The sequence below is a fragment of the Manihot esculenta genome, chromosome 16, assembly GCF_001659605.2.
Source record: "Manihot esculenta cultivar AM560-2 chromosome 16, M.esculenta_v8, whole genome shotgun sequence".
Classification (NCBI taxonomy): domain Eukaryota; kingdom Viridiplantae; phylum Streptophyta; class Magnoliopsida; order Malpighiales; family Euphorbiaceae; genus Manihot; species Manihot esculenta.
Genome location: NC_035176.2, coordinates 24,256,188 through 24,278,776, shown reverse-complemented (window position 1 = coordinate 24,278,776; position 22,589 = coordinate 24,256,188). Strand labels below are relative to the sequence as shown.

Sequence of the window (22,589 nt, the reverse complement as noted above, 5' to 3'; positions counted from 1 at the left end):
TTAAAAAAAAATTTCATCACTAGATCATTTAGAAGAAAACGATAATTAATTTTTTCTATTATTTTTTTTATAATTTGATCGATAAATTTGATTGTTATTTTTTTTAATTAATAAAATAATTTTTAAATTTTAATTAAAAAATTTATGATAAAAAATTATATACATTTTTATATTCATTCTCTCTGTGTATAGTTTATTAATATAATTTTTATTTGAATAAAAAAAAATTAAATTAATTTTTTATCTTATTGAGTCAACTTTTTAGCTCAGTCTTTAATGACTGAGGGAGTCAGAAAATAAATAAAAAAGTAAATTATTTATCATTAAGCATTTTTCTTATAGTTAGATTTAAGCTCTTAGTCTCTTAGAAGAGAGAGAGAAGAAAAAAAAAAAAAAAAAAAGACAATGTAATCAACTTCGCGAAATATCCAAGTAAGCAAAGGATAAAAAAAAGTGAAAACAATTCCCGTACGTAGTAGCAGCAAGCAAAATAGCAACACCCTAATTGCTAAAAATAAGTTGCGGCAGAACAATACAAATCTTAATTTTTAAGACAGTCTCTACCGAACAGGGATGTAAACGGGTAGGGTATCCACGAAAATTAAACTACCCGAATCCAAACCCGATTTATATTAGTAATATCCGAACCCGATTTATATTAGTAATATCCGAACCTGTTCTGAACTCGATTAAAAATTAATTTAAACTATCCGAATCCGTTTCAAATCCGATTATTATTATCCGAATAAAATCCGAACCCGTTTAATTTTATTTATTTTAATTAATAATTTATATAAAAGATATTTTTTATTAATAATTTTCATTTAAAAAATTTAATATTTTTAAAGAATATTTAAATTTAAATTTTTAAATATAAATATATAAAAAAATTTATAAATATTATTATAAAATATATTTTTTATATTAAATTAATTATTTATATAAATGGGTTCGGATAGTGGGTACTCTATGCATAAAATTTGAATCCGATCCGAACTCGCAACGGGTATTATTTTTAAAACACGAATTCATTTCAAACCCGATTATAACTATCCAAATCCATTTTATTAGGGTTCGGTCGGATGAGTATCCAAAAATATCCGATCCGTTACCATTCCTACTACCGAACAGTCGAATTTGATGTCTTGAAATTAGTTTTTTACAATTTTTTTATGTCTAATTTTTGGGATTCATAAAAGTTAAGTATATTATTACCATCCCAATACGAAAACATTTAAGACCAAAAGACAAAAGTTGCCTAATTGGGTTATTGAGTTATTCATATCCATTTTCCTCTTAACTAGAGTTTTTCACCACCAGGTCTAGTTCCAATCTAAAAGTTTCTCCTAAAAGAAGAGAAAGTCCAGATATTTCAATGGTAATAAACTGTGAATCGCTGTCCAAGCTAACCTTTACAACAGGGCTACCTTTTCTCATTGATCCCTTTGTGATCCTCAGCTTACGTGCCTTCAATATCTCGCCCTTCTTCAACCCTACGAAACTTACTTTATCCACTATCAATTTCTGATTCAAATCCAATCCTCCACTCAAAATTTCCGATGAGACAAAGATAGTATTGTTCCTCTGCAGTCCACCGTTAAATCTAAGTAAAACCCACTTCCCTTGTGATCCTCCCATCTCCGGTTCCTCGCCGTCGTCCAAGAACAGTTCACCGGAACTATCCCCATTGCTGCTCACAACCACCACGAGCTCAAATGGCGTCATTCGAGCAGCTGTTGTTGTCATTGCTTCCCCTTGCATTGCTAAAATGTTACCTTCCTTGACATGTACATTTATATGATCAGGTGGCGCGTCGAGAGTGACGTACTTCCCGGAGCTTACACTGATTGAATCAGAGTAATTAAACAGGCTAAACCAATTTCCTGTAGGGAAGTAAGCGTCGACAGACACTGCTCCTGAAGTCACCGCCGGTGAGACGAGTACACACTTGCCGATCAGAAACTGGAAATTGATTTCGTAAGTGTTGATGTCTTGAGGAAATGAGAAGAAAAGAGGCCTTGCAATGGGTGTTCCCTTGGTGTGTGCCTCGTACATTAATGTGTAAAAGTATGGGAGCAGTCGATATCGGAGTCCTAGCACCTTCCTGGCTGTTGCAGCAACTGAATCCCAGAGATAGAGCTCCTGCGGGATACTGTTTATCTCTGTGTGATCTCTCGCAAAGGGATAGAAGGCCCCAAGCTGCATATGGGCAATAATTGTACAGATAAATTATGCATATTCTTTTAGGGTAATTGCCAATTCAATCTAGATTTTATAAAAGTACAAGATTTAATTGAGTTAAATCGGAGATTACTGCATTCTTTTATTATACACAGAATTATAAACAGGTTTCCGCAGATGGAATAGTTACCTGAATCCAACGCCTGCAAAGTTCTTCAGTTGTATTGCCGGAAAATCCACATATATCAGCACCGACCATAGGTATTCCGAAGAGACCAAAACTCAACATGGTAGGGATGGTGTTGGCCAAATCATCCCAGGTGGAGGCAATGTCTCCAGTCCAATGAGCAGTATACTTACCGGAACTTACAAAAGTTGACCTAGAAAGCACAAATGGCCTTCTACCAGTAATATCTAACAAGGCTTCATGGGTTGCTTTAGCTTCTAGCAGTCCATACAAGTTATGAACATCGTACTCTGTAAAATTTCCAAAATGCAGACATGTTGCTGGTGTTGTCTTATTATTTATTGGCCGTTGGATTCCTTCATTGTTAATCTTGTAAGGGGGATCATCAAGGGTGGATGATGGAGTTGAAGGGGAAGTTATGAAATTGGATAACTCATTCATGTCGATCCAAAGTCCATCAACAGGAATTATATCTCGAAACTGTCTGATTTCGTCTGTCCAGAAAGCTGTGGTGTCTGGTTTTGAAAAATCAGGAAAATAGACAAGTCCAGGCCAAACTTCTCCTAAATAAGGAACACCATCCCGTTTGATATACACATCTGCTTGCATCCCTCTATTATAGGTTCCATAGGAATCATTAACACTTATACCTGCGCAAGAAAAGTAGTAAATAATAGGGTAAATTACACTTTAATTCCTGGATTAATTAACAGATCGATCCCTTTAATTTTAGAACCGAACATTTAAACTCCTATATTTTTATTTCATTCAAACTAGAGGTGCTTCCATCTTAAAATCTTACAAAGGAGAGAAAAAAATTTTAAATTTCAAAAACACCCTTATTATGAATCAAAAAACTTTTTCTCTTTCCTTTCAACAGTCAACAAATTTTAAACACTTTTGACACGGAGCAACTAGTCTTGGACTTTACGGTAGGCTTGGACTAAGTCTAACTTTTGCTGCCGACGTTCGATTGAGACCCACGATAGTTTTTCGAATAGGGAATTTCGAGACGCACAAATTTCAAATGTGTGACAAGGGCCGCAGGCCTGATCACAAAGTTTGAGGCGAAAATTCCACCATTTAGAGGGTCAATTTTGCATTTTAATTATTTTTTTGGATATTTTTATAATTTTGCATATTGGAGTTTTTTCTATTATAAATAGGCTTTCTTTGGCTATTTGGAACTGACTTTTCAATTTTTGAAAAATTTCAATAAGACTTTTGGCTTCTAGCCTATCGTTTCCTTTATATTGTCTTAGCCAAACGACATTGGTTAAAACTTCTGACGGAGTTTAATCAGTCTTTTGTCAGATTTGTATCAGAGTGAAGTTCGTCCATGGCAGACAATCAAGAGGTGTGACTTGCTGCAATTGAGGCATCTTTGACAGAATCGAGGGAGATGATCGGACAGTTAGCCTTGCAGCAGGGAATCCACCAATCCACCGCCGCTGAATGTCCCCAGCCAATTCCAAATCCTGTGGTCGCCAATCCTATGGTCGCTAATCCTGTGCCTTCAAATCCCCAACAGAATTATCAAGAAGGTTACAAGATAAAGATGGACCTTCAAAACTTTTCTGATTCGTTGGATGTAGAATCTGTTCTTGATTAGTTGATAGAACATTTTTTCGAAATTATGAACGTGGAAAAGGATTGAAAGATTTCAATTGTGGCCTATAAATTAAAAGGGGGTGTAGCAGCCTAGTGGAATTCGGTTCAAAATGAACGCTATCGGAGGAGACTGGAATCCATATGAAACTGGGTGTTGACGAAGTAGATGATTGAACAACGGTTCTTACTTAGTGATCACGCTCAGGTTTTGTATAACCGGTATCATGACTATGTACGGGGGAATCGAAGGGTGAATGAATATACTGAGGAGTTTTTGAGGTTGCAGGCGAGGTGTAAAAACTATGAGAATGAAGCCCAATAGGTTGCTCATTATCAGAGGGGCTTGAATCACAAAATTCGTTGTATGATGGGAGTAGCTGCGATTTTCACTTTAGCAGATGCAATTGAGATGACAAAAAGGGCAGAAGAGCATGTTGATTAGCAGCCACAACATCAGTATAACCGAAATTTTAATTACAGAAATTTTGGTTCGATAGGAACACATCAGTATAGAGGCAATTACGGCGGGTAGCCTTCTAAGGTTGTAAATTCTGGCAATCCTCAGAATACTATAGAAGAAATGAGAGACAGTAAAGGAAAAGCAGTCGCCACTACAGCAGACAAAGGAGGCAAAATCAATCATTATCAGAAGCCAACGGGAGACATATATTACCGCTGCAGACAACCTGGTCATCGATCGAATAAATGTCTAGAAGGTAGAGGAGTCAATAACGATCGCCGACAGGTTAATGTGGTTGAACAGGTGGTTGAATATGAGGAGGAAGTGGATGACGATGATGGATCTATTGCTGGTTTTGAAGATGGAGAGGTCACCTATGTGGTGAAGAAAATCTTATGCTCGACAAAATAGGAGGATGAGACATAAAAGAGGAAGATTTTCCAGGCAAAGTGTCGAGTAGGAGAAGCAATTTACAGGCTAATTATAGATAGCTGCAGTTGTGAGAATTTAATAGCTAAGAAATTGGTGGAGAAATTGCAGTTGCCTACACAGCTGCACCCTTCACCATACAAAGTTAGATGGATTAAGTAAGGACCGAAAATTGAGACCAACAGAATCCGCAGCGTGCCTATTTCGATCGGTAAATTTTATACTGAACCTGTTAATTGTGATGTTGTGGATATGGATTGTTGTGGAATTTTGCTAGATCGCCCTTGGCAGTTCGATGTTGATGCTTTGCATAAGAGGAAGGAGAATTCATAAATGTTCACATAGAATCAAAAGAAGATTACTATTTTGCCTTCCGGTTTTGCGAAGCATTCTAAAGTGGAAGGGAAGAAAGCTGTTGCTGTTTCCATGGGAGTGCAAAGGCTATCAGGCGCAGTTGAGAAATCTGGAGGCATACTGCCTTTATTGGTGAGAGCAACAGGCACAACGAGGATGCACCATCTTTACCACCACCCGTCAAAGAACTGTTGAAGGAGTTTCCCTGGATAGTGGACGAATCCTCCAAGCTCCCACCTTTGCGGGATATCCAACATCAGATTGATCTCATTCCTAGACCAAAATTACCGAATCTGCCTCATTACAAAATGAGTCCAAGGAGAGTGAAATCCTCCAAGAACAGGTTGAAGAATTATTAAAGAAGGGGCATATTTAGGAGAGCATTAGCCCCTGCGGAGTACCTGCCCTATTAGTTCCAAAGAAAGATGGGGCTTGGAGAATATGCGTGATAGTAATGCCATTAACAAAATTACTGTTCAGTATCGATTTCCTATTCCATGACTGAAAGACATGTTGGATCAGCTATCCGGGTCTAAAATTTTCTCGAAGATCAACCTTAAAAGCGACTATCACCGAGTTTGGATTAAGGAGGGAGATGAATGGAAGACAGCCTTCAAGACGAAGGAAGGCTTGTACGAATGGTTGGTTATGCCTTTTGGTTTGACGAATGCACCTAGCACTTTTATGCGACTTATGAACCAGGTTTTGCGTCCTTTCATACACAAATTTGTTGTTATTTATTTTGATGACATCTTGATTTTTAGTCGCAGCGAAAAAGAACATTTACAGCATCTTCGTCAAGTCATGACAATCTTGCAAGAAAGTAAGCTGGTTATTAATCTAAAAAAATGCATTTATATGACGGAGCGCGTTCTGTTCCTGAAATTTGTTGTTAGTGCAGAAGGGATACATGTTGATGAGAAGATGGTAGAAGCAATACGGAATTGGCCCATTCCCAAAACTATTTATGAAGTTCACAGCTTTCATGGCCTTACTACTTTCTATCGACGGTTTATCAGAAATTTCAGCAGTATCGTTGCCCCTATCACAGATTGTTTGAAAAAAAAGAGAGTGCAGAAATTTGCTTGGACTGACACTATCAATAAGAGTTTTGAAGAGATTAAAGATAAGCTTACTTCTGCCCCTATTCTTACTCTACCCGATTTTGATAAACTGTTTGAGGTTGAATGTAATGCTTATGGAGTTAGGATTGGCGGATTGTTGTCACAGTCTAAAAGGCCTATTGCCTTCTTTAGTGAGAAATTGAATGAAACTAGGAAGAAGTGATCTACATATGAGGAGTTATATGCAGTATTCTGGACTTTTAAAACTTGAGAGCAATATCTGATGGGGCGAGAGTTTATTATTCACACAGATCATCAATCTTTGATCCACTTTAAAACTCAAAAATATGTGAATAAGATGCATGCTTGATGGGCAGCTTATTTTAGAACCTTTCATTATATCATAAAACATAAAACTAGCTATAGTAATAAGGTAGCAGATGCTTTGAGTAGGAGGGCTACTCTGCTGATTACAATTAATCAGGAGGTTGTAGGTTTTGAATTTCTAAAGGATTTATATGCTACAAATGATGACTTTGCTGATATATGGGCTAAAGTCTAGGCTCACCAGTCTGCTGATGAATTCTTGATACATAATGGCTTTCTTTTTAAGGAGAACAAGTTATGTATTTCTCGATCTTATCTGCGGAAAAAACTAATTCGAGAGGTCCATGGGGGAGGTTTGAGTGGTTATTTGGGCCGAGATAAGACTATTGCTGAGTTGGAGGAGCGTTTTTACTGGCCACAATTAAAAGGGAATACAGGTTGGATGGTCTAGAACTGCCCAGTTTGTCAAATTCAGAAGGGTCATTCGCAGAATACAGGCTTATACACTCTACTGCCTATTCCAGCATATTCTTGGGAGGACTTGTCTATGGATTTTGTTCTTAATCTTCCACGTACTCAACGTGGATCTGATTATATTCTTGTTGTTGTTGACAGGTTCTCCAAAATGACGCATTTCATTTCTTGCAAAAAACTAATAATACTTCTCATATTGCAAAACTGTTTTTTCAGGAGGTTGTTCGCTTACATGGCGTCCCTAAGACCATTACTTCTGATAGAGATATGAAGTTTCTAGCTCACTTCTAGGTGACTTTATGGAAACGTTTTGGAACTAAACTTCGATAAAGCAGTGCTGCCCATCCCCAAACTGATGGACAAACTGATGTGGTGAACCGCACGCTTAACAACTTTCTGCGCTGCATCTATAGTAATAAGAAAACTACTTGGGATCTTGCTCTTGCCCAAGCAGAATTTGCTTATAACAGTGTTGTCCACAGCTCCACAATGATGTCACCATTTGCAGTTGTGTACAGGAAAATCCCAGCACATACAGTTGATCTTATTACCCTTCTTACAGATTTTCACAACAGTATTGCAGTAAGCAACTTGGTAAAGTAGCATGTGGATATTTTCAAATAGGTACAATAATGCCTTATAGAAGCCAATAACAAATATAAAACTACAACTGATAAATATAAGCGTTTCAAGTCCTTCAATGTTAGTGACCAAGTTATGGTGTATTTATGCAAGGAACGTGGTGGAGAACAGAAAAAACTTGACTCCAAGAAGATTGGTCCATTCCGGATCATTCAGAAGATTAATGACAATGCCTATATTCTTAATCTCCCAAATGAGATGAAAATTTTCAAGACGTTTAACGTGGCGGATCTATTTCAGTACTATCCTGCTGATGACAACTCGAGGTCGAGTTCTTTACAAGTAGAAGGGAATGACACGGAGCAACTAGTCTTGAACTTTCGGTAGACTTGGACCGGGTTTAACTTTTATTGCCGATGTCCGATGGAAACCCACGATAGTTTTTCGGAAAGAGAATTTCGAGACGCACAACTTTCAAAAGTGTGACAAGGGCCGCAGGTCTAGTCACAAAATTCGATGCGAAAATTCTACCGTTTAGAGGTCAATTTTGCATTCTAATTATTTTTTTGGATATTTTTATAATTTTGTATGTTAGAGTTTTTTCTAGTATAAATAATCTTTCCATACCTATTTTGGAACTGACTTTTTAATTTTTGAAAAATTTCAATAAGATTTTTCGGTTTCTAACCTATCATTTCCTTTATATCATCTTAACCAAACGATTTTGATTAAAATTTCTGACGGAGTCTAATCAGTCCTTTATCATAGAGCCTCACACTTAATATTAGATCTTGTTGAAATCTTTCACACTCAAAGTAGTTGATTCTAGAGGTGAAGAATTATTTTATTTCACGTTAGTTTAAAACAGGATAATATACTACTTATAATATCATAAACACTCGCCTTTGAGCTGGTTTTTGAGTTAAATTCATTTTTTTTCTTAAAAAAAAGCCTCTGTATTTTTAAATGCAAATAAATTTTACACATGAAAAGAATTAACTCTTATGAACTAAAAAATTGGTCTTCTATAATACATACTATCATTAGTTAAAAAAAATCAAGTTAAGATATTGATTTTAACTTAATTAAGCTACAATTATATCTAACTAAAAAAGTTGTGACAATAAATTTATTAGAACTTTTGAATTAAAATGTAAAAATACGTTAACATTGAAAAACAAATATTTGTCGAACTTACCAGGGTCGATAATAACAACGTATTTTTGAGCATTTTGATGAAGTTGGTTGACAAATTTTTTCATAAGATCTGGAGGAAAGTTAACAGGATGGAGAGTGAAATCCTTGAAAGCGTCCATGTAATCAATATCTGTCCACATAACTTCCAGAGGAATACTAGCTTTTGCATAGCCAGCAACCACAGCTTCAAGATCAGAAACATTCTTGTACCCATATCGACATTGATGAAATCCTTTACATACCAACACACAAATATCAAACAAATAGGTATTGTCAGAAAAAAAAAAAAAAAAAAACATGTATGAAGAGAATCAGAATATAAAACAATGAAAAATTATTATTTTGTAGTTATAATATAAGAAAATTAACTAAAAATAATTTTAATATGCTTTTAGTCATATAATACTAAAAAAAACTTTTTTTTAATATAAAAAATAAAGAAAAAAATATTATTTAATTTCTAAGATATAAGAAAATTTATTAGTTAATTCATGAGTTTTGAAAAATATATTAAATTATTAGCGTGATCTTAAAAATATACTAATTAGTCATTTCATTAATTTTTATTCGTTAAATATTCTTAAAAAGTCAAACACTTTCAATATAGAATAATTAATAGATTTCTTATAAAATTGAGATCAATTAATAAATTTTCATATCATATAGATTAAAATTTCATTTATTTCACGAAAAATATTTTTTAACGGATAGATTATTTAGAAAATTTAATTAATAAAAAATATTTTTATAGTCAAACGTAAAAATAAGTCATTTTTAAGAAAATATTTTTTTTTTTAAAAAGTTATTTTTTCTATTAAGACCTCAATATATAAATTTATTAATGAATTTTACTTTTTAAATTATAATTAAATAATAAAAAATAAGTTATCTCGTGAAAAAATATTTTTTCATAGAAAGTATTTTTTAGATAAAATATTTTTTTATATAAAATATTTTCTAAATATAAATTTTTTTTAAACAAACGAAAATCAAATAGTAAAATATTTAATGGTTAAAATAAATAAAATAATTAATTAATAAATTTTTTAAAAATTTAAGAATATTTTAATATATTTTTTAAATTAAAAAATGAATTAATGAACTTATTTATACCATGTAAATTAAATAATAGTAATTTTTTTAAAAAAAAAATAATAAATAAACCTTCTGTGCGTGTTTGTCAAGTGAGAAAATTTAGAATGCTATTGGCAACCTAGTGAAATGAAGAACTAAGAGCAAAATGGCCCAAAGAATGAGCAAAGAACAAGACCTAGTGCAGAGTGAGAGGAAATCCATGCGAGAATTTCGCTGGCAAAACCCCACCATTGCTTAAAAGAGAAGATAAAACCTTTGACCCTCTAGAATTAGCAGCAAAAAGAAGTGATACTCAATGCATGGTGACATGGACACAGTCTCAACAGATTATTTGACTTGGACCACTGGAAATCTTGATTTCATTGTCCAAGTCTTGGTAGTGGGATTTGATTTGATTTTATATAATTCAAATATGTCCAAAAAGTACATAGAAGTTTTTTTAAATTTAAAATGAAACAAATAAATGTTTTAATTTTTAGAGATAGATAAAAAAATTAAATAATTATCTTTTTCGATTCATATAAAGCTGAAATTTTTTATGCATGAGATTCTTATTAATTATTTTGTATCTTCGATATATAATATTATTATGAATATTTAGTATATTATAAAATTAATATAATAAATATTATTCATTTTGATTTAGTTTAATTTTTAATTTTAAAATTTTCGATTATTTCGATTCGATTTTATTTTAATAAAAAAAATTAAAAAAATTGAATCGAATTGATTAGTGATAATAATATATTATTTTTAATAATACGAAGAGTTTAAATTGGTTAAAATATTTTAATTATATTTTAAAATATTAAAAATAAAATATAAAAAATAAAAAAAAAATTATTAAAAATTTAAATCGATTAAATCGAATCGAATCAACTGAATCCGATCAACTCAATTCAATTCAATTTCTGATTAAAATCAGTTTGATTCAATTTTTATAAATATTAAAATTTTAATTTTCAATTTATTCGATTCGATTTGATTTTCGAATGATAATTCCAACTAATTATATATATATATATCATTCAACATTCTGGGGATAAGTTTACGTAAATGCCTAAGCCAGTTCCTTCCTTCTTTTTTTTTAAAATAAATTCAATAGATTTTTCTTAATCAAATAAATTTGAATTTAATAAGTAAATTTTAATATAATGAAATATTATTTTGCATTATTTAAATATATATTTTTTTGCAATCTTAAAAATTGAAAATTACTTACTCTTTTTAATTAAGAAAAATTAAAACATAAGACTATATAAAACTTCTAGAAATAGTTAATTTTAAAATTACCAAAAACCAATCATTATGTTAGGACTTATGTAAAGCTTATCTAAACTTTTGATAAGGAAGATTAAACTTTGACATTGAAGCAATCTAAAAAGATTACTTTAAATAGTAATTGAGAAATTTTTTCATTTTTTATTATTACGATCTAAATTGAGAATCGGGAATTGAGAAAGTAAAAATCTGAAATCTCTCGGATTTACTCGGACATTTACTATCAGACTAAATCTGTGAGTAGATTTAAAAAATCTCTTTAAAAATTAGTTTGTATATAAAAAGTATATTTTTTAAAATTTTAAATAATGAGATCTACCGAGTGCACCCAATAATCTTCCTCAAAAACCAAATCTCTTCACCTAAATATTTTCTTTTATAATTTTAATTTATTTTTATTTGAGAAGAAACGAAGGTGGTGTAAAATTGAATTTCTGAAACAAGACAAACACGTGCAAAAGGTCCAAGAATAATACATCCGTAATTAAATAAAGGTTTGTATTACAAGGCATCTTATCCAAATTCATGTTATGTAATTTTTTTTATATTATTATCTACTATTTTATTATATTATAATAATATATAAATTAATTATTATAAACTTATTTAATTTTATTTTACTTTTAAAATAATTTTTTATTAATTGTCATTTTTTAAATAATATTTAAAATATTTTTTAATATTTAATAAAATATAATATTTTTAATATAGATATAATTAAAAAGTTAATAAAAAATTATTTTTTTAATATATATAAAAAGGTAAAGTAAATTAAAATTATGGGATAAAAATATATTAATTATATATATTTAATATTTATTTAATAATATATGAATTGAATTAAATTAATAAGCATAAAAAATAATAAACTTTTGGCAAAAAAAAAAAGAACTTCTAAAAAAGTAATAAACAAGGACACTTACCGAAAGACCAGTATGGCATAGCTGCAGGCCGGCCAATGAGCTCCGTGTACTGCTCTATCACCATACTCGGCGATGCTCCGGCGAAAATATACAGGTCAATAACACCACCAATTACCTTGTAAGTTACCCGGTCACCGCTGTAGACTATGTCCATCCCGTTACTATTCAACAGCAAAACACCGTGACTACTCCCCGCCGGTACCCTGCCATCATCAGACGATGATCGGACGTCAATGTAAAATGGGTGAGACCCATAAAGATTCACGTCAAGATTCGCGCTTGCTAGGTCTGCATTCCACAAAGTCAACGTCTCATTTGCCTGCAACTTAAAGGTCCTCTTTGTGTGCTCTCCGAGGCCATACAGTGAAGACCTATCTGCCGGAAGTGCAGAGGAGAGTTGGATATACTGATCCTTGAAGACCAGGAAACTACCGGAGTCCGTCGAGTCCGGCGACGCGTCAAAGAGGACGTCACCATTGGATTTGCGGGACACAGAGAAGCCAAAAGGGGTTGTGTTGTGAAGAGTGAAAACGAGGTCGGAGGTGGGACTGGAGAGGATTTGGTTTTCAAGAAGGTCTCGGTGATTCACCGGAGAATCGTCGCCGGGGTATCTTTGTAACTTCAAATATTGTGGTTGGGGACTTCGGCGGGGAATTATTTCTTGTGGGATCTCCCATCTCTGAGCTTGGGAATCTGTTATTCTGATTCTGAGACGCTCTTTGGTCTCAAAGCTGCATTAATGGCACAGTCAAACCCAGAAGAATAGTACGGAAGTTTCCAGGAAAGTACTGGAGTTTTCCAGGAAAGTTTGAGATGGAAGATGAAAACATACCTGGCTAAAAGATTGAGACTTTGAATATCAGATCCATAAACAGAGGAATTCTTGATTAAGATAAGATCAGCATTCAACGACTTGGTAGCTAAATTAACGGCGACGGAATCAATTACATATCCATAGCCGACAGCATCTGTTTCTTGGCCATGTGAGAATGGGAACAAGACGGTGAAGAAGACAAGTAGGAGATGAGAGTGAGATGGTCCTGGTTTTTTCCTGTGGCTCTCCATGACTTGCCAGAGATGAGGAAATTAGTACTGCACATTTTCACATTTAAAGAAAACAAAACGTGCGGGTTCTTCCATCTTCCACGACAAAATTTAAAAGAAAATGACGAGATTTTGGCAATATTATGTAATTAGTTTTAGGCTTAGTGCGCGTACCCGCCGAGGAAGTTAAAATTTGTTTTTTGTTTTTAATTTTTTTATGTAAATTAGTATCAAATTTTCGATTTAAATTTAATTTCACTTAAGATTTTTTTAAAAAAATGAACTTAACTTTTTAATTTTTAGTAAAATAAAAAAAGCTTGATAATCAATAATATTTGAGCTTCTTATTTTTTATTTAAAATTATGAAATCAAGAAATTTGGCTTCAATTTTTGATTTTGTGCTAAATAAGCTTAAATCAAAATTTTAGTACTAAATGGAAATAAGATATTAAAAATGGATAAAATTAAATATTTCCAATAAATATGGATAGGAATGTACCGTTTCAGTTTTGGTTAAGTGTAATTAAAAACTATAATTAAATCAAAATTTCAGTATTATTTCAGTCTGATTTTTTACAATTTTAATTCTGTTTCAATATGATTTTCAGTTTTTTGGTTTTAATATAATTTATATAGTTTGATATAATTTCAGTTTATTTCTTGATTTTTAAATTAATTTTATATAATTTTTTCGTAAAAAATCATACTTGAATTGCTATTTAAATTTTTAAATTAATTATCTCTGATGATCTGAAATCCCGAAAATAGGGTTTTACAAGAGTTGAGTAAGTTCTTTTTTTAGAGGAGGGTGCTCCTCCCCTTTTATTATTTTCCTCTGTCTATCAATGATATGTAATGGCCTCACTGCCATTGGGTCACCTGTCTCTGCCATACGGATACGGACGTACGAGAATATCAGATCTCTGCTCCATGCGTAATGGCCATTTAATTCTCTCCTGGCACGCATGCGGATGGATCCACTAGACGGATGGACGGACTACTTCTTCTCCTCCGGACTGGGCTGGAAGATGAGATTAAGACTGAAGCCCAAGGGAGATCTGATCTTAGGGCCGAACGGACTGGGCCGGCCCATTAAAAAGACTTAGAGGCCTTAAAATGGGGACTGTCGTCATGAGCCCGGCCTCGTAACGAGATAGTGAAATCCAGCGGTCATCAATTGTCCCTTTACCTTCTCATCAGTTATTGTCCGAATGATGAGGGGGTAAATATCGAGAGTCATTATGACCACGCCGCCCAAGGACAGTTCTCCTCAAAACATCTTTTCGTCTCATTGTTGTTTCATATTTCGAATTCTCTCAGTCTTCTCAAAACTTTTGCTCTCCTCTGTTCTCCGTGCGCGTTGCTAGCACCGTCTCTCTGCCCCCTTTTTGCTTTCAAGGTACGCTTCTCATTCTTCCATGGAAGGCCCAAAGCTCTCCGATGTCTTTGATCTCGAGTCTAGTATTACCTCTTCTACCCTGACAAATTTCTTTTCTCGGAAGTATTTGGACACCCCCCCTTTATCACATTCGAGCTCCTTACCGGAATGAGAGGATTGTTCTTCCCGATTCTCCTCCTTCCGGCTTGATAGATCCCCAAAAAAATCTCGGTCTAGTCTTTTTTGTTAAACAACGAGACTTCGGTCTGACTTTCCCCTTTACTCCTTTCTTCAACGAGGTCTTCCGGTACTTCGAGATAATCCCCCGGATGCTGTCTCCCAACTCCATCTTGTTCATGTGTTCCTTCGAATCTATCTGCTTGAGCTGGGGGCTAACGCCCACAACGCGTCTGTTCGTAATCTTCTTTCGTCTCGTTAGGGCAAGCCAGTGCTTCTACTACTTTGCCCCTCGTGGTAGGTTGTCCATTTTCACGGGTTATAAGGACTCCATAAAAGGCTGGGTAGAGGGATTTGTGGTGGTGGAGTTGAAGAAAGACTCCGGTCTGTCCTGGGAGGTGGAACTCTCCTGGGAAGACGTCCCTCTGGGTTGCAACGACCTGCCCCAGTTGAGTCTCTCCGAGCAGGTCGGATACCTTCGACTGACTTCTGTTGAAAAGAAGTATGACGTCGAAAAGTGTATGTTTGTGTCCAGTCTTCAGGACTGCCGGGCTGCAGGTACTTCCTTTTGTTTTAATTGCTTGGTTCCTTCCTTCTTGATTTTTCTTATGTGTTTTTTCTAACTTGTGTTGACTTTGTGTTTTTGCAGCTTCCCAAGTGGACATGAACAAAATTAAGGCTCCCAAGAACTTCACCCTTTCTCGGGTGTAACGACCCGAAATCGGACCGCTACCGGCGCTAGGATCCAGATCAACTTAAGGTCGTCGGGACCCGTAGCAAGCCTAACATACAACCTATCATACCTGATAATCCCATATATGATCAACATATACATAAAATTTTCAAACTTTTTCATTCACCAAGCTTGACCTGCATACATCATAAACATAACATAAACCCCACACAAGAGCCCTCATCAAATGCTCTAGTGGGACATCATACCATACATCAAGCTTGGTCTAACATTTCTTAACATTAAAACATTTATCATAATGATCATGTACAAAAGTGGATTAACATCACATTAGGGCCAAGCACAATACTAAACCTCATAACTGTAATACCCGGCTAGAGTCCGGCATCGGAATTCTACTTTCCGATGGAGTTTCGGATGCCGGAAGTCTCTAGAAGGGTTAGATTTATGTTTTTCTAAAATGTTTTGGTATGTTTCATAGTTTTAAAGCATAAGGAAATGAGTTTTTGAGTGCAATGAACCAAGGCAGAAAAGCCAGATTCGGCCGCTGAAGTTGAGGTTCGGCCGCCGAACATGCATGGCTTTCGGTTTCACGTGTGGCCGCCGAAGGTGGTCTGGCCAGCCACCTATAAAAGGCCCTCAGTCGGTTGAAACGATAAGATCACCGTTTCTTTGACTTGCTGAGGTGAGACCCTGTCCTTTTTAGAGTTTTCTTCATGTTTTCATTAAATCATGCAAAGATTTGATTAATTTTTATGGTTATTTGAAGGTTTTGAGTTAGAAACTTGAATTTTGAAGTTTGGAGAGTGTGAAGGAGAGTTGCTCCAAAACTCCACGTTAGGATCGTTCATCTTCTTGGTTTCAAGAGGTAAGTGAAGATCCTGAGCTTGTTTTCATGATTTGTGAAAGATTGTTGAGGTTTTGGGGGAGAGTTGCATGAATAGGATTAAAGGAGAGTTTTTTGATATTTTTGTGAGAAAAGCTTGTTTCTGTATTATGTGATTGTGTTGTTGGGGTGTGTAGGTAGTTTTTGACCCCTTTGAGCATATACTTGGGTGTATGCAAGTTGAGGAATTGAGGTGTTTGAGTTTGAGAGAGTTTTGTGCTTTTGGTGAGAGGCAGAGCAAGTTTCTGCCTTGCGGATGAACTCAGGTTCGGCCGCCGAAGGTACATTCGGCCGCCGAACCCATGAGGAGGTGGCTTCGGCTGCCCAAGCTTGCCCCCGAGCTTTTGGACTTTCGGCTCTGGAGGGGAGTTCGGCCGCCGAAGGTGCCGCCGAAGGATAGAGACTTTCGTCTCTGGAGTGCCTTTCAGCCCCCGAAACTTGCCCCCGAAAGGGTTCGGCTGCCAAAAGTAGAGCTTCGGCCGCCGAAGGTGCATGAGTTTCGTCTCTGGAGAGGACTTTCGGCCGCCGAACCTACCGCCGAAAGTGTCCTGTCCAGCTTTCCTTTGCATGCTTTGCATGGATGTTAGAGTGAGTTTAAGGGGATTCTTGGGGAGTTTCCTAGAGTTGTTCTTGAGTTAGTTTGGTCCCTCATTTGAGTTTATCTGTGCTTACACAGACCAGAGGAACCAGAGAGAGCAGCAGTGAGTACTGCTCCAGAGTGTTCAGAGCCTGCAGAGTCAGTCCAGATAGCCAGAGGTGAGTGGAACTAAACTTAATACTTTTAATTGAAAAATGAAATGTTTGTAGCATAATTCATGCATCATGAGTATATAGTAGGTTGATTGCATTAGAATCCACGAATATGCCGCATTGCATAGTTATTTGTTGATGTGGGTGAATGCTGAATGATCCAATAGTCTCTGAGAGAAGTCCAGGAGCCTTTGACTACGCCCTGGCAGGTATAGAGAAGTCCAGGAGCCTTTGACTACGTCCTGGCAGGTATAGTAAAGTCCAGGACCTTTGACTACGCCCTGGCAATGGTAAGTACAGAGGTGTTATATACACATATACATATATGACAGGAAGACCAGGTGCTCGATTCTACGCCCTGGCACTGCAGAGTCACCGGGACTATGTGGTGACAGGTTTACCCTTGATGTGAATTGTCTATGATATGATGCATTCCATAAGATCATGTGTTAATGACTTGTTTTATTATTCTACTCACTAGGCTATAGAGCTCATCCCACTCCCTTAACCCCAGTCTTGCAGGTTCAGTATATAGTGTACAGGGAAATGTCCAGCAGAGTACAGGAAGAGAGAAGAGTTTTGTAATAGAATTTTGTGGACATGTAAAATTACAGTGATGTAATAATTGTCTATAAAGTTAGAATTGTGCTTGACTTAATTATTATTGTGTTGTAAATCTTTATAGACATGGTCTGCTTATATAACTGTTTTACAGAGTATGTGAAGAACCAGGCTTAACAGGTATGAACTAACCCATCTAGAGCAAGCTCTAGTCAGGGGTACAGAGTACAGAGATAGTGCAGACACAGGTTAAGCCTTGGTCCAGAGAAAAGTTTTTATTTTCACAGAAAATGTATGACCATGTATGAGATTTTACAGGTACTCAGAGAGTATAGCAGGCTTGCTACGGGTTCTGGCGGCCTTACGCTGATCTGAATCCTAGCGCCGGTGACGGTCCATTTTGGGGTCGTTACAATAACATCCTTACACATTACTTTACATTACATTCTATTACAATATCTTTCATTATTTGCTCATGTCCATATCTAACAATTATATACACAATACTTTTACTCTTGCTGACCTTCTGATCTATCCCGAATCTGCAAACCTGGGGGTTAAGGGAAAGGGGTGAGCTACTAGAGCCCAGTGAACAGAATAGTAAAACATTATATTTAAAACATATGCTTTTATGGAATGCATCACATCACAAACAATTCACATCAAGGATGGACTTGTCACCAATAGCCCTCTACATTCCAAAGTGCCGGGACGTAGAATGGGTCAACCAGACTTTCTCTTAAACATAACATATCATAACATTCCAATGTGCCGGGACGTAGAATGGGTCAACCGGACTTTCTCTTACATTATACTGGGACGTAGAATGGGTCAACCGGACTTCCATACCGTGTCATTGTCATCATATCATATCGAGGACTAATGGGTCATCCAACATCCATCCACATCAACATCAAAGTATGCAATGCAACATATTCGTGAATTCTAATGCAAACAACCTATATATATACCATGGCATTCATGATGCATGAACATGCTCCAAACTTTATTTGCTTTGAAACATAAAGTTCTATTCTACTCACCTCAGGCTGACTCTGAAGCAGCTAGCTCACTGCTGGGGTCCTTGGTTCCTCGGGTCCGAACCTACACAGGTGGACTCAAAATGAGAGACCAAACATATACCATCATAACTCTAAACTACTCTCCAAAAATCACTAAAACATCCTAAAACAATCATAGAAATCATGCGAAGGAAGGCTGAACAGGGCACTTTCGGCGGCAGGTTCGGCGGCCGAAAGTCCCTCCAGAGCAGAAACTCAGCCACTTTTGGCGGCACCTTCGGCGGCTGAAAGTCCCTTCCAGAGACGAAACTCATGCACCTTCGGCGGTCGAAACTCCCCTCCAGAGCCGAAAGTCCAACTTTCGGGGGCAGGGTTCGGCAGCCAAAAGCTTGCTTCCACAGGCAGGTTCGGCGACCGAAAGTGCCTTCGGCTGCCGAACTTAAGTTCCTCCAGAAGTGGCAGAACTCAACCTTTAGGCACATTTTGCCTCCCAAACCTTCCAAACTCAAACACAACACTCCTAAACATGCATAAACACATTCATAAGCATATAGGGGTCTCAAACTATCCTATACCCTAACAAACATCAACATGGCAACTCATTAATCATGCATTTCATACTTAACTCACATAAACCCTAACATTTAACAACTAGTCTAAACATGCATTTCTACCTCATAAACCTTCATAAAACTTGTTTAAATCATCGAAGGAGACGAGGATCAATGCTTACCTCTTGAAGATCGAGAGAAAACGTGACCCAACTTGGAGATTTGGGGAAAATGGGTTCCGGAGGTCTCCAAGCTTCCAAACTTCGATCTTTGCTCTAAAACTTCAAAACCAAGTTAAAACTTGTTAAAACTTTAAAAGATTGGAAGGAAATCATCAAAACTAACCATAGGAGGGCATGAACTCACCTTTGCCCGAAAATGGAGGAGAAAGCTCGCCCATTTTCGGACATGGGGCCTTTTATAGGTGGCTGGCCAGACCACCTTCGGAAGCCAAAGGTGACTCCAAAACTCCACCAAGTTCGGCGGCCGAACCTAGAATTTCCTCCATAGTGCTTTTCTTTCAAAAACTCAATTCTTTCTTACTTAAAACCTTGAAAACAATTGAAAACATTTTAGAAAAACATATTTTACCCTTCTAGAGGTTTCCGACATTCGAGATTCCGCCGGACGGTAGGAATTCCAATGCCGGAGTCTAGCTGTATATTACATCGGGAGAGCATGAACGTTGCATTAGAGGCCCTCCGAGCCGGGCGATCTGTGTCGAAAGCCACTCAGGAGGCAGCCCAGGTCATCTCGTCTAGGTCGGCAGGCCGGTTCGTTCTTCCCGAGCTCCCAAGCCGAGCTCTCGAGGTGTCAAGTCTTCCAGGCCCTCCAGCCGCAGCAGATCAAGCTCGGCTCCTCAGTCTTCTCAAGCCCCCAGGTCTCAACGGGCTTCTACTGAGGGGGCGAAAAAGGCTCCAAGGGCCTCTGCTAGGCCGGTTGAAGGCACCGAGCCGGTGAGGACGGATTCTGGCTTGCCTTCTGGGGATATTTCCGAGGAGAGGCTCGAGACCTCTACAACCGAGGGGAAGGTTCCTGAAGGGGGGATGGAGATTATCCCCGCTGGTGAAAGTGCCCAGGGGGCTTCTGTTGAGGTCGCCCCTGTTACCGAGGAGGGAGAGCCCAGGCCAGTTGATGATGCCGTCTCTGAGGGCGCTGTGAAGGGGGCCGGGAGCAAGCGTTTTCCTCCTTCTAAAATTCCTGCCCCGGCTCCTACTTTTAAGAAGTCCCGGACCTCCAAGAGACCAGCTCCAGCTCTGCCTCCTCTCAAGAAGAATAAGGAGACTTCTGTGGTGCCTCTGCTGTCTGCTCCCGACAACGACATTTTGAACGCGGAGGATATCACTCATCAATCTCCAGCGAGCGTTGTTGCAGAAATCTTGCGGGAGCGGATGTTTGGCGGGGTCACAGAAGCTTTAGATCCTCGTCTGCTTGCTCTCACTGGCCTTTTGGCGAGTTCTACACGAGAGCAGGTAGCGTTCTGATCTCAGACTCGAGAGGAGCTCGGAGGCACAATTAGGGAGATGCTTCTGATGGTAAGTTGTTCTTCTTACTTTCGAATTCTTTCATTTGGTCTCTGTTTTCTGTCATTCTAATATTTTTTCTCTCTGTGTCAGCTGATGGGCCTTTTTATGGAGGTAGACACCCGGGACGAGTCCACTCGGAGTACAGTGGACCGCCAGATTGAAGAGGTGCATCTTGAAGAAAATTTAATCACGTTCAGCGATGCCTGGGGTCATCTCGCTGCAGCTCAGGAGCATCTTAAGACCCTTAGGGAGGAGCTGGCCCATACTAAGGAGGCTTTGGAAGGGGCTGATAAGAGGGCAGCTGCTGCGGGGGTCCGCCCTAATGAGGTCCTGGAGCAGCTGTCCTCCTTAGAAGAAACTCAGAAGGAGAGGGATGAGGCCCGACACCAGCACGAGTCATTGAAGGCAGGTTTTGATGCCGTGCTAGCTCAGAAGGATGAAGCCCTAGCTCGGGTTGTGGTCCTTGAGTAGGAGCTGAGCAAGTAGGCTGACAGTATTAAAGACTTGACCTTAGTGGCAGAGGGGTCTAAACTTCAAAATCAACAACTCTGCCAGCAAGTTAAAGCTATGGAGAAGAGATGCTCAGCCCTGCTTGAAGATGCAAAGCTCGCTGAAGACAGGGTCCAGCTGGAGTGTGAGGAGTGCCTGAGGGAGTACAAGGAGTCAGGCGAGCTGAAGAAAGAGATCGAGCAGGCCTGTGAAGCTTGTCTCCAAAGCTATAAAGACTCTTCTGAGTTGAAAACCAAGATAGCGGAGGCCTGCGAGGGGCGACTTATGGAATACAAATTCTCTGACGAGATGAAGAATGCAATATGGCAAAAAGGCTTTCGCATGTTCGTCTCCGGTTTCAACCGAGGCTTGAGGGAAGCCAGGTATGCCCCTTCCACCCCGTTAGCTGAACTCCGAGCTGCTGAGGAAGACTCCGATGGCGAGGAGGTGCTTTACGGGGAGGACGACAAACCCTTGCCCAAGGGAGCTCCTCACACTGCAGCTAGGTCTCATAAAGAAGATACCGAGCTAGGGGAGGGAGGTGAAGGAGGAAACAGCCAGTCCTCAGAGGCTGATGCCAAGCCTCAGGGGGTGGATGCAGGGGCCCAAGGAGGGGAAATTGTACCATTTGTAGATAATAGTGTAGGTAATGATGTAAATAATGAAGCTCCTAGGCATGTAAGTCCTTTAAGGACAATTTTTCCTCCCATAGTTGTAGGTGACTAGGTTGTAATATATTTTTCTTTTAATGAAATTTAACTTCTGCTTTTATTTACATTTGAATCGCTTCTACTTTCGTTTGTTTTTCTGGCTTTACCGAACTGCTCAATCTGTAAAAAGCCCAATATGTTAAGAATAAAACATTTAAGCCACGTGCTCCATAATTTTTCTAAGGAATCATCTATATTGTTTTTCATTTCTTGCCCTTGAACCAATCAGAGCTAAAATTCTATCAATTGATTAAACTTCTGACTTATGAATTTTCCCAATCTCGCGAAGGCATTCTTATTAATTTTCTATTCTGTTAACTCGTCCATAATGAAAGTTCGGACATATAACATTTGTATAACCAAAGTGAAATGGACCATGTACCTTTTAACGTAATGAGAAGAGCTGGCCTTTCGTTTTTAATTCTGTTCAAATAGGAATCAAGGCTGGGGCCTCGTCTGCTCATGTCTTAGATTTCCTCTTACTCCTTGGAATTCGTGACTTCCACTTTATCCATTCCGGCTCTTCTGAACTTGGTTCTTTTCTTGTTTGATTCTTCCGAGCCCGGATTTATGTATCTTAGGTCAGCATCTTTGGCCTCATGTTGCTTCGTCATCTCAGCCAGTTTGTGGTGCCG

General features: G+C 37.5%; 1 protein-coding gene across 1 annotated transcript; it reads right to left on the bottom strand.

Moving 5' to 3' along the window:
- Positions 1–1,180: 1,180 nt before the first annotated feature.
- On the bottom strand, positions 1,181–13,307 carry LOC110603680 (alpha-glucosidase). The gene is made up of 5 exons (XM_021741507.2): positions 12,998–13,307; positions 12,166–12,896; positions 8,868–9,098; positions 2,372–3,018; positions 1,181–2,199 (listed from the first exon to the last, which is right to left on the bottom strand). The coding sequence occupies exons 1-5, from the start codon at positions 13,228–13,230 to the stop codon at positions 1,297–1,299; spliced, it is 2,745 nt and encodes a 914-aa protein (XP_021597199.1). The 5' UTR covers positions 13,231–13,307; the 3' UTR covers positions 1,181–1,296.
- Between the last annotated feature and the right edge of the window lie 9,282 nt (positions 13,308–22,589).